Source organism: Gopherus flavomarginatus, chromosome 1 (assembly GCF_025201925.1).
Source record: "Gopherus flavomarginatus isolate rGopFla2 chromosome 1, rGopFla2.mat.asm, whole genome shotgun sequence".
In the NCBI taxonomy this organism is placed as follows: domain Eukaryota; kingdom Metazoa; phylum Chordata; order Testudines; family Testudinidae; genus Gopherus; species Gopherus flavomarginatus.
In genome coordinates, this window is record NC_066617.1 from 173,619,702 (window position 1) to 173,632,122 (window position 12,421).

At 43.9% G+C, this 12,421-nt stretch overlaps 1 protein-coding gene across 1 annotated transcript in view; it reads left to right on the forward strand.

The window, feature by feature from the left end:
• The first annotated feature begins 8,911 nt into the window (after positions 1-8,911).
• Positions 8,912-12,421, forward strand: part of LOC127054991 (OX-2 membrane glycoprotein-like) — a 34,340-nt gene continuing 30,830 nt past the window's right edge. The window contains exon 1 of the mRNA XM_050961492.1: positions 8,912-9,026. Coding sequence (XP_050817449.1) covers positions 8,945-9,026 — 82 coding nt within the window. The 5' untranslated portion in view covers positions 8,912-8,944. The remainder of the gene's footprint in view (positions 9,027-12,421) is intronic.

Sequence of the window (12,421 nt, forward strand, 5' to 3'; positions counted from 1 at the left end):
TTGCCTCTGGGTGAGGGAGGAGGGAAGGAACATTCCTCCCTGTTTTAAGATTCAAGGGGTTTGAATCACAGTGATCTTCCAAGGTAACCCAGGGAGGGAAGCCTAGGAAAGGCACTGGTAAAGGAAAGAGTTTACTTTCCTTGTGTTAAGATCCAGAGGGACTGGGTCTTGGGGGTCCCCAGGGAAGGTTTTTGGGGGACCAGAGTGTACCAGGCTCTGGAATTCCTGATTGGTGGCAGCGCTACAAGTACTAAGCTGGTAATTGAGCTTAGAGGAATTCATGCTGGTACCCCATCTTTTGGACGCTAAGGTTCAGATTGGGGAAAGATACTATGACACAGGCCAACGCTCAAATCACTGAGCTATCCCTCCCCCTGAACAAGGGTACCGGGGAGTAAGGTCAGTATGGGGCAGCAGGTTTCTGGGAGGCAGATGGAAAGAGGAAGATGGAAAAGCTGGGGCTGAGAGGGAAGATGGTTAAATTGAGGGGGGCAGGAAGGTTGGAGCTCAAGGAACTTTGTGAATACTGAGCACATCTTCTGAGCAAAGGAGGAGAAAACTGTCAGTTGGGTCTACGGAGCAAGTGTTTCTACAGCTGCCAGAGTGGTATTTAACATTGAAAAGGGGATCATGAGAGGCTGGGATGGGAGGTGTCCAAGAGGCAATTGCTCTATTATGAAGGGGATCTACACTATGAACAAAGTTGAGACTTCCTAGAGTAGCACATTTGGTGGAACTTAGCCCAACCTGATGCAGTCTTTTGTTTACAATCTTATGACACTCTTTGGGAGATGATATGCAGGGCTGATGGTTGGAAGAGGATGTTCTGGACAAGGCCATGTCGAGCTGGGTTTGGATGGGTTTTTGGATTGGTGAGAGGGGCAAGTGCAATGCTGTGTGGACTGTCAATTCGCTGTGGTAAAACCAGTGACCAGTGTGTTTAATTAAAGATTTGGAGCCACATTCCTCTCCATCCTTAATGATGCCGAGTGTTCTGGTAAAGCCTAAAATTACAACTATTGCAAAGCAGAATTTAAGTGAGGGAGAGTGGAGTAAGAAGACAGATAGGATACGTGAGTGAATACAGGGTACAGGCAGCATTTATTATCCACTGTTCAAGTCAACTAGAACTGATCAAAATTTTCCTGAGTAAACTTTTTTTTCTTGCCAAAAAACGTATCTTGAGGTTAACTGAAGCATTTTGTGAATTCATGTCAAATTTACAAAATCTGGGATTGGAAAAGAAAAGTGAAAAAAATTGAAACATTTCATTTTGACATTTTTCTAAAGGAAACATTTTGACTTGTCCTTTTTAAAATTTCACTTAAATTTTTGAAAAACACTTCAAACAAAATGTTTTGTTCAACCCAAAATCCCAAAATAATTGTTCCCACCCCCCCCCTTTTTTTTTTGGCCAGAAAATAGATTTTTGGTTTTTTTTCATTTTTGGGTGGATCTGAATTTTTATTCTTAATTTTTGTTTAGCCACCGAATTAAAAAATTAGTTCTGCAAGTGGTTCTAAAGTCAACTTGTACAACAAGAAGTCACTTCAGATTGGTAATTAGTGAATCTTTTGTAAAAAGCACCAAATTCTATGTGCTGCTTACTGAAAATGCATATCCAGAAGGGAAACAAAAAAATAGTAAGTGAGAAAAAGCCACCAAGATGTTGGTGTGGGGACTGAAACTGGGCTCTGTGGGCTCTGGAATCTCCCCTTGCTTTGGGCACCAGTAACAGGTGAGTGTAATCTTTGTTTCGCCTCAATTTTGTTTCTCGGATACATGTTCTGAATGATTCAGTCCACACTAGAGCTGCAAACAAATAATTTGAAATGAAAGCGTGGGGAGGAGAGAATGAATAAATATAGTGTTGTCACACAATCCTTTATTAGTATCATTTAGGGTTAGTAATATCGCAGCTTGGCAGTTGCTTGGGAAAGGAAACCAAAAAGACACAGCTGGAAAACTCTCACAATTGGGGAATTTTTCATTTTTCACCAGTCATAATTCTAAAGAATTTGAGAAAAAGAAAACTAATTTATCCAAAACTTCCCAGCACTTACAGCTCATATTTTCTGTGGAGTTGAGATAATAAGAAAAAAAGTCAAAGTTCTGATGGGCAGAAAAAGTTGGATGGGCTGGAGAGGATAGAATCCTATCCTAAAGTCCCTGCTCTCCATTAGAGCTCTGCTTGAATAAGGACTGAGAACTGAACTGTGCAGTCCATTAGAGAGTCAGGACTGGTTTCTTTGACTCATAAATTAGTATTCTTTATCATAAAAGCTTCTATAAAAGTTAAGATGACTGGAAATATTTCCCGTTTTTATTCTTTTTCAGAAGTAGAGGAGGTTTGGACTTGGGCAATGAATAGGACAGGTGAGAGAGGAGACAAATAAGAAAAGTTGATAGATAAAATATTTAATGGAACAAAAGGCAAATCAGGTGCTCCCATAAATTGGTACCGAAAGGGTAAAGCAGGTGTTCCAGTTTACTCTCTCATAATTCAAGAGCAAGAGGCCATGCAATAAAATTGAAAGGCAGCTAATTTAAAACTGATAAAAAGAACCACACACAATGTGCTGGCAGAATTTTACTGGCATGAGATTTCAGGAAGACCAAGACTTTGGCAGAATTCAAAGGATGGGGTGTCTATGAGAATAACTAGAATGTCTGTAGTTATATAATATTTTTAAAAATGTGTGAAATGCAGGGGTGTGGCCAAGGGTGGGCAGGAAGCAATATTAATCTTAAAAAAAAAATTATTTCTGCCCTGATCACTGCTCTAACATGCCCCTCCAAAAGTGGTTACATTCAAATTCCTGCACATAGCACTGAAATGGATACAAACCTTCCTCTGTCAGGGTACAAGCCAATATCTAACGGAGGCCATAAGGAAGAAACCTCCATTATAGGCAGATAATTAAATAATTAACCACTTGGGGTTTCTTGAATCTAACATGTAAGTATCTGATGCTGGCCTCTGTCATTCTATTGATGACAATGATTAATGACTGAGCTGGAATTGCATTACTTATATTCCTAAGGAGTTTTTGTTTTAAGGAACAGTCCCTTGAAAATTTTGCAACTTTTGGCTGGTGCATGAGAGCTGGAAAGTAAAACTCACTGGAAACAGAAGTGATACAGTCCAAACTATTTTTGTGATTTGAGGTAAGTGACATGCAAAAAGCAAATTACATAAATGGTGGAAAGCAAGAGATTTTTCAAAATCCATTCCATTGTAATAATCTAAGGGTACATCTACACACAGCCACAGCTAGGCTAGGTTAGCTGACTCGGGCTCAGGCTGCAGGGCTAAAAATTGCTGTGTAGACATTTGGTCTCAGGCTGGAGCCCTAGCTCTGGTACGCTCCACCCCTGCAGGGTCCCAGAGCTCTGGCTCTAGCCTGAGACCAAACATCAATACAGCAATTTTTCATCAGGCAGCCCAGACTCGAGACAGCTGAGCCAGGCCAGATGCAAGTGTTGGGTTTTTTTTGGTTTTTTTTTTTTTGGTTTTTTTTGTATCCCCATGTAGGCATACCCCTAGATGCCAGCACCTTTAAATAACTGTATTTAAAAATATGATTTTTAACCAGTGTCCCTTCAATGAATTAAAATCCCAGTCCCTCATTGGGGATGATGGGAAGAGGCAGTGTAGTCCAGCATTACCTGTGGTTCCAATAACTGCTGATCTGACCAGAGCAAGGATTAAGAAAGAGATTCTCGGATATACTGCGGACAGCTTCAGCCTGGTTAATGAGTCCTCCTTAACAAGGGAAAGGTGCCAAAGGAAGAGTCTCTTTTAGGCTGCAGATGCATGACTGTCTGAGAGTTCTAACTTTCCGGTCACAGTCTGAGAATCTGAGAGTTCTATGAGTGGTTCTCATACTCTGGTTTGTTCTCACAGCATCTAGGCAGTTTTTAACAAAAGATTAAAAGAGGGGTAGAAGGGTGGGGATTTGGGCATCTGTTAAAGATGGAAGGAAACATGGATAAGTTAGCACAACTTTCTCCAGTAGAGATCACTGATACATAGAAGGGCACTGCCATTTGAAAGGGAATGCCTTGGCAGGGAAGGAAATGCTGTTGGGAGAACAGGACTGTGCAGCTGGTGCAAGGGAAAGTAGGAAAAGACACTAACTGGCAAGGCGGTGAATTCACATGATCAGAAGGGGGGAAGGGACCAGGCCAGGGGGAGGAGGAGATGCAAAGCACTTTTCAGAATTTAGACAGCTAAAGTTACCAAAATACTCCTCTTCCTCCCACACCTTATTCCTTTACCAAATAAGAAGCTGTCACATGGAAAATGGGGGTGGGGAGTGATATATGGGACAGAAGGTGATTCTTGTGATCAGAAATAGGAAACGAGGTGACAGTCCCTCTACGAAGGACTCCTGCTCAAATTTTACCTTGAGTCTTGCTATATCTGGTGTGTTTCTTAAAGCTCCGGTTCCCAGATCCATGTGATTGCATGAAAGTCTTTTTTTATTATTATTTTTCAGGTTGCAGCCTTTGCTGTTGTGGAGAAAAGCTTCAAAAATTTAACTTGAATGCACCCAGACAGCTCAAACCCAAGAAAGCAAATTAAAAATCTGATTTTTAGCCATTCTTGTGACTGACTCCTTAAATACTTGAGGTTGGCAATACTGTTAGGAAAAAGTTGTAGAACCAAGTAGTTTTGATCTGCTTTTGCAAACCCAACGTAGAGCTCAAAGGTGCTTGAGATAGCTCCCATTGCCTGAAGATCCCTTTCTAACTTTACCTCTTAATTCACTGCTTGATGTCCAGGATGGGTTTTTTGGGAAGAATTTTCATTTTGTTGCCTCTAGGCTTATTGCAACTTCTGAGCACCTCTTTGTGAGCCTCTTCCACAGCACTGAGCACTGTCATATGTGCTGCCATCTCGTGTCTCCATAGAGTCATTACAACTTGCTTACTTCTCACTGCACAGACTGAGGTGTCTGTCACAATTCCAAAGAGTGAATTAGGGTTTAGGAACAGGCAGTTTAGATGTAAATTCCAGAAGGTTCTCCACTGGGCCCATTACTTTGGCAATAGAGTTTTCCCTCATGTTGTGCTGATTCTCATTTTCTGTCGTGCTTATAGGACTAGTTGCTCATCTCTTGTCTCTCTGAGTGCACCCGGCTCAGGTCTTGGGTCTTTTGCCCTCACCTGTCTTGGGGTGTGATCTTCCTGTTGTCCATGTCTTAGACCAAGGTCTAGGTCAGGCTACTCTCATATAAACCAAGTGCTTCTCACCCAGCACATTCAACTGGGTTTTGAGGACCTGCTTTTCTTCCTTCGGGAAACCTGTGACCAATGATGGTCACCAACAGCCCCCTTAAAACAAAGTATTTTTATTTAGTGTCTGGAAAAAATAATTAGAAAAAACTATTTCAAAATAACAAATAGCCTACATGCATATGTAGTCTCATCTAAACTTATGTTTCATTACATAAGAACAGCCATCCTGGTTCAAACCAATGGGTGCATCTAGCCTGGCTCTGACAGTGGCCAGTACCAGATGCTTTGGAGGAAATGAACAGAAGAAGGTAATTTTGATCAATTCATCCCCTGCCATCCAGTCCTAGACTCTGGTAGTTGGAGGCTTAGGGATACCTGGAGCAAGGGGTTCTGTCCCTGACCATCTTGGCTCATAGCCACTGATGGACCTGTCCTCCATGAACTTATCTAATTCTTTTAGAACCCAGTTACGGTTTTCACAACATCCCATGTCCATGAGTACCACATGTTGATGCTGTGTTGTCAGAAGTACTTCCTTAAATTTATTTTAATCCAGCTTCCAGTAGGAATCAGAACTCAGATGGACTTTCCTTTTAATGTACAGAAACAGAACAGACCCCACTTACAGTCTCCTAATAGAGCCCAGATCCTACAAATGATTAGAAATTTAATTAAAAAAAATGAAGGTTGAGATTTATTCATATAGGCATAAAGCTCTGTTGTATGTCAGAATCACCATGTGAACATAACAAATCTTACTGGTTGCATGACCTTTCTTTTATAACCTGTCTCCCTCTCCCTTATTCCCACTTGTCTCACTATGTCTAAAAACTTAGTTTGCAAACACTTTGCGGCAGGGACTGGGTCTTTGTCTGTAAAGCACCTGCCACCCTTGTAGGGCTGCATAAGTAAATAATGTCATCAAGCCACAGGGTAGCAACGTGCCCAGTAATCCTGCAGCAGGGCCGCAAGAATGGACGGAGTGCCGCCCCTTAGCATGTGCAGCCCCAGATATGTGCTTTCTCTGCTGGTGCCTGGAGCCGGCCCTGTCCTGCAGAGAAAAAGCATCTGAACCAAGAATGAGGAAGAAGGAAAGAGCAGTGGGATTCACCAGTGACCCAAAGTTTCCTCTGAAAAGAAGGTAATGACAGATATGATTTACATTGATGGTTTCAGTGAGTGAAGCATTGCCAGACCCGGTGCTTGACCTGTTGATGTCTCAAAATGGTGGTGCTTGACCTGTTAATGTCTGATCCCAGCTGTGATACAGACACTGCATGCCTTTCTTCAGTTAGCTACTTGCCATTTAATTTTTAAATTTCCTTTTCTTATCTGAGAATAAATTCACAAACAGCTTTAAAAATGAACAGCAAAGAAAAGAAAAAAGGCTCCTATCTGACATGACAGCCTCACATGCTTAAAGTATTTCCTCCTCATTTTGCTTTTTTACATTTCAAAATATCAGTCCTCACTTTGTCTCTGCTGAAGAATTGGGCAGGACCTTAGGAGGACCTGAAGCATGATGCTATGTGAAGCTGTCACTAGATTGGAATCTTTCTTCCGCTTCCTGCCTCCAAATTGAGAGTCTCCCACAATTCCTCAGTTCTCCCCTCCCTGAGCCTTAAAAATCACCCAGGTTTGCCCATCCCTCATTGTGGGGAGGGAGAGATGAAGTTCAGGTTACAGCCTCACCTGCCATCACTGAACTGGTCTTTCAAAGAATTTACCTGCAAAAAGCAAGGGTGGGAAATACGCTAGTTCTCACACTCCCCCCCGCCCCCCAAATAAGCTGAATAAAATTTGAACCTGTCTTTGATACTTGAGAAACAGCAAAACCCCAATGCTCCTGTTGTCTCTATTGCTCTCCTTGCTAAGCTTGTATATACCCAGAACCTGTTAAAATAATCTTAGGACTGACATAGTACTTTCCATCTGTGCAGCTCGAAGCATTTTACATAGATAGGTAAGCATTATCTCCCCCATTTTACAGCTGGGAAAACCGAGCCACAGAGTGGTGAAGTGACCTGGCTAAGGACACATGCTGATTCAGTGACAGAGCTGGCAAAAGCAACAATGTCTTTAGTTTCCTAGTTCAGCGCTCTCCCATAGCTGCATCCAGGTTGGAGCAGTTGTGATTTATGGTGACACTATGAAGCAGGTGTGGCTCAAGGAGAAGTGAGTTTGTTTCAGAATAATCTTAATGTGGAAGGGACGGGGGCTGGGATAGGAAGGCAGCAGGACAGGCAGAAAAAGGGGCTGACTTGAATCAATGTAGAGTTTAGATTCTACAAAGTTCAGCAGAAAATAGAACATATCCCCCTGAGTCCCCATGATGATTCCTGTCTTTGTGTTGTGTGCATCTGAAGGAGAATTTATCTAAGTAGAGGCACTCAGTCGTGCGGTCATAAAACGGTTCACATCTCTGGGCAGATGAAGGTGGGGGAGGGAAGGGTTCTTATCTGTGGGAGGCAGAGAATCGGGAGGAGCAGGAGCAGGGGCTATCTGTTTTGGAGGCTCTGGACAGTGGGAAGGAAAAGTATAGAGAGCAGAGGGGAGATTTCAGAGCAGAGACCGAAACGGGGAGCTTTTTGTGTACATGTTTTTAGCATTGCAAGAGAGAAGTAGGGACTATTTGGGGAAGTTTCTGAGGTGTGTAAGGGGAAGCAGCTGAAGAGGGGAAGTCTGTGCTATGGGGAAGGTTTTGAGGACTGAGGTAATGGGAAAGCCAGAGAAAGTGGATCCAGGAACCTCATGAATTGTGAAGAGCTGGATTTTTAACCTAGCCTACTTCCTCAGGCATTTCTGTGAAGCAGATATGACTGTAGTGCTCAGAGGGATGCTGGACAGTAGTGAAGTGGATCACACAGGGATGTGAAGAGTTGTATGCATAAGACAGTGGTTCTCAAACTTTTGTACTGGTGATCCCTTTCACACAGCAAGCCACTGAGTGCGACCCCTCCCCCAAATAAATTAAAAACACTTTTTTATATATTTAACACCATTATAAATGCTGGAGGCAAAGCAGGGTTTAGGGTGGAGGCTGACAGCTCACGACCCTCTGTAATAACCCCGTGACCCCCTGAGGAGTCGAGACTCCCCCAGTTTGAGAGCCCCTGGCATAAGAATTTGCATTAAGAGGGGGATCCACAGACTCTCCCAGTGCTGTATCACTTTGAGCACTAGGTAAGTAAGCAATTGCATCAGCCTGTGTAACCTGAGGAGCAAATCGCCCGCTGAGGATGTGTAGGTAAAGGCTGATTGGTTTAGGGTGTGTCTGCAAAAGGGGTTTCTGTAGGTGATTTAGGGAAGTGAAGAGAGGGGAAAGGAAGTGAGCACTCTATTCTGTAGACGGTGTATTTGCTCTAGTGAAAGCCCAGAGCTGGGGCAGTTGGTTAATGATTGACATTCCCATTTCACTGGCTGGTGCCAGACCCGCACTCTGGTGTCAGCTACAATTACAGCAGCTGCAAATAGGAGATGAGGAGTGGGAAGAGAGAGAGCGCATGCAACTGGATCCAGACAGGTAATCTCACAGTGGAATGTGAGCCGTTTTGAGCTGTGGCCAATCAAGCGAGATGATGAGTCATATGCAAGAAAAAGGCGTCACATTCAAGTTGGCTCGTTGAAGAGAAGCTCTTCTTGCAGATGAAGAGGGAAAAGGAAAAAAAATTCCATGAGAATAAAATAAACCTTTTCCAAGATGCGTTTGCAGAGGGTTTGGTGGCCTGAACTCTGGCTCATTCTGCTCTGGATACTCTGCCTGCTTAGAGCTCCATTCACAGGTGAGTGGAGTTTCCCTTTATCCTCCTGTTTTGTATACCAGTTGCATGGCAGCAATCGCTGGACAATTCAGTCCTAATTAGAGCTGAGAACATGCAACTTAAAGAAGAGGGAGTGGGAAGGAGACATATTTTGGCAGGGGCAGTGAGAGGAAATTTTTCCTTTTTATCTTATCCAATAATTCTATATATTCCCACTTATAAATATAAACCAATTAATTTTAAATTTCCCACAATTAAAGAACATGTCCTGATCACTTTAACTAATAGGATAGACTCAGAGAATTCTGGGAGGGGAAAAAGCATGTCCTCTCCCCTAACAATGCAACAGTCAATATCAAATTTCCTCCCAGCTAGGGTCTGCCGGATGCCCACATCTTTACTCATATAAGTCCTGCCTGACAAAGCCCTGAGAAATTAGTGGTGAAGGTGATTAAAGATACTATCAGTTCACCTTGCCCCCACCTCCCCTTTTTTTTAACAGAACTCAAGACTAATGCACATTATTTATGTGATATATTGCAGAAAAACAAGGCAGTTCAGACACAGCCAATAAAAATAATTACAGGAAAAGCTGGAGAAAATTTCAATATTTAGAGAGAATAAAAATATTGGGGCAGACAGTTAAGAGTGGCCACAATAATGGTTTGGAGATAATGAAAGCTCCAGAAATCAAGTACTCCTCCTTGTCCTCTCATCATACAAAAAGGAGACATTAAATAAAAAGGAAAAGCACCAAATTGAAAGCTGACAAAAGGATACACTTTTCCCCAGAATGCACAATAAGATTGTAGAACTCATTGCTACAGCATAATGAGGTCATGAGCTTGGCAGGATCCAACCAGAATTGGATAGTTAGCCTCATAATGAGAACATCCACAGTTATTTGCTTAGGATATATTTAAATGTGAAATGGATATAAGTTTTCCCACTTTAGGGCATTAGCTAACCTCCAACAGAAGTTACAAAGAAATGCTACTATAGAGAGGTTATTATTCTATAAATTCCCACCAGGGGGTTCCAGCCCCTGCTACTGATCGCAGTAAGAGATGGGATACTGGCCTAGGTGGGCCATTGATCTGTTCTGGTATGGCAATGCCTGTGTTCCCAATGGAATTTAGGTGTTACCAAAATGGATAGTCCCATGCTGTGTTTGCAACCCTACATAGTAATCCAAACATTGCAGCCTTTGGTTTGTGCTTGAAAGCCAGAAAGCTAAACTGATTAGAACAGATCAGTCTCTTCTCATGTCCAAGGTGAATGAAAATCAAAAAACAAACAGGAGAAAGTGCATTTGATTTCTTTTAAACTGCGTTTCATGTTGTTAATTTAAAGTAGTTAGAAATTTGGTCTTAAAAATAATTTTATTAACCAAGTATTCCTTCAGTGACTCAAGATACTGTTCCAGTCCATCGTTTTTAGGATTACAGCAGCTACTAAACACTTGACCTGAATGAGGACTAGGAGCAGTGATATTCACAGAGAGAGCAGAGTGCCTTCGCATTCACAGCAAAAATCAAAGTCCACTCTCCTCCTTGGTTAATGAGGGAGCGAGGGAGATGCCTGAGGAAGAATCTAAGATCACCTGACAGATGGTCCCTGCAGTAAAAGAGGGAAATAGAAGAATAAATCCAGAGACACACTGGAGGGGTGCAAGGCGCAGGCAAGGGGCTTAGGGCAGGGAGTTGGGGGATGGGATGCAGGAGGGTTTCAAGCTCCGGTGTGGCAGCTGCGTGCAACGGGGCCAGAGCAAGCTCCCTGCATGCCTGCCCCAGACCTGGCTCCGGCCCCACGCCCAGTAGCATAGCTAGCGGGGAGCAGGGGGAGCGGCTGCTGTCCTGAGCACTATCACTTGGTGCGTCCCAGCACATCCAGGTCTTTGGCGGCACTCACTTCAGGCTCCGCTGTGTGCATCTTGCGGCAGCGGCTCCTGCTCCCCCAACCCTTGCTTTGTGGTAGCCGGATGACGCTCCTCCCTGTCCCCGCTGGGGCGCGCCTTCTACTGTGAGGCTCCAGTGCAGGTTTCCCACAGGCAGCTCCAGGTCTTCAGTGGCAATTCAGTGGGGGTAATTCAGCGCGGCGGGTTCTTCGGCGAGACTTGGGTTTTACTTTCTTTTTTTCCTTTGCTGCTTCGCAGTGGTGGCGCCTTTTTTTTTTTCCTGTGTTCACTCCCCCTACTCTTAGAACCTGGCTCCACCACTGCCCATGCCACTCTAGGAAATGCTGCAGCCCCTGGGAAGGGGGCAGAGGGCTATGCATGTGCATATGCTGCCCCAGGTACCTCCCCTGAAGCTCCCATTAGCCACAGTTCCCCATTCCTGACCAATGGGATCTGCGGGGGGCAGGGCCTGGAGGCAAGGGCAATGCATGGTGCCCTCTGTCCCCCACCCGAGGGGCTACATTTGAGAGCGGTGCCAGGCCTGCAGCACCACGGGGGGCAATATGGACCGGATCCAAAGCCCTGAGGGGCAGGTTTGGATCTGGCCCACAGGCCGTAGTTTGCCCACTCCTGTTCTAGAAGCATCATCTTTATTTAAACAATAATAATAAAGTGGGGGGAGGGGGCTCAACACCTCTAAAACCTGAAGGAAACAAATGAGTCAGCATAAGTTTCTCCGCTGGAAGGGGAAGAGGCAGGAGCTGCTAGTGGGAGAGCAATGTCCCGGGGGAGAAAGGGATTGGCTGGAATAAAGAGAGGACTAGGTGGCAGACAAGTAGAAGGGAAGAGGAGATCAGACCAATGGGGAGAGGGAGAGGGATTGTAGAGCAAGAGAATGGGTGATAAACTTCTCCTTAGACAGTTGAAAACTCTTACTAATCCTCCCCTGCTCTTCCTTTACCAGGTGAGGAGTTGCTTTAGGTCAATGGTGTAATGACAAATTTGATGGATGCTAATTCACATGCTAAGGAATGGAAGGGGAGGTGTCTGTGCGTCGATCTCTGTAAAATCTGGCACACTCTAGGAATAGGTTTTACACCCCTTAAAACTGGCATTACCTCAGTGAATCTGAAACAGGGATCAACAAGAGCATGAGGCTGCTCTCGCTGGGCAAAGATCACTGCCTAGATTTGTGTTTTATTTTATCACTTCACGTCCAGGGGTGGCTTTCAGTGAAGAATTTTCATTTTATATCCTCTGGGCTTATAGCCAGCTAAATAAGGGCTCCTCTGTGATACCTGCTGCTATCTTGCGGCTGTGTGGAGTCATTCAACTTGCTGTTTTGTCACTGATTCCCCAGACAGAAAAGAGGCTGATGGACATTTCAGCAGGCTGTTCACAAGACCTATTTCTCCATGTATTACTTGGGCAAAACAAGGATCATATATAGCATTTTCTGTTCTAGCCTGCCTATAACCCGCTGTTAACCTAGCCGGAAAAACCTCATGCTGTGTTAACT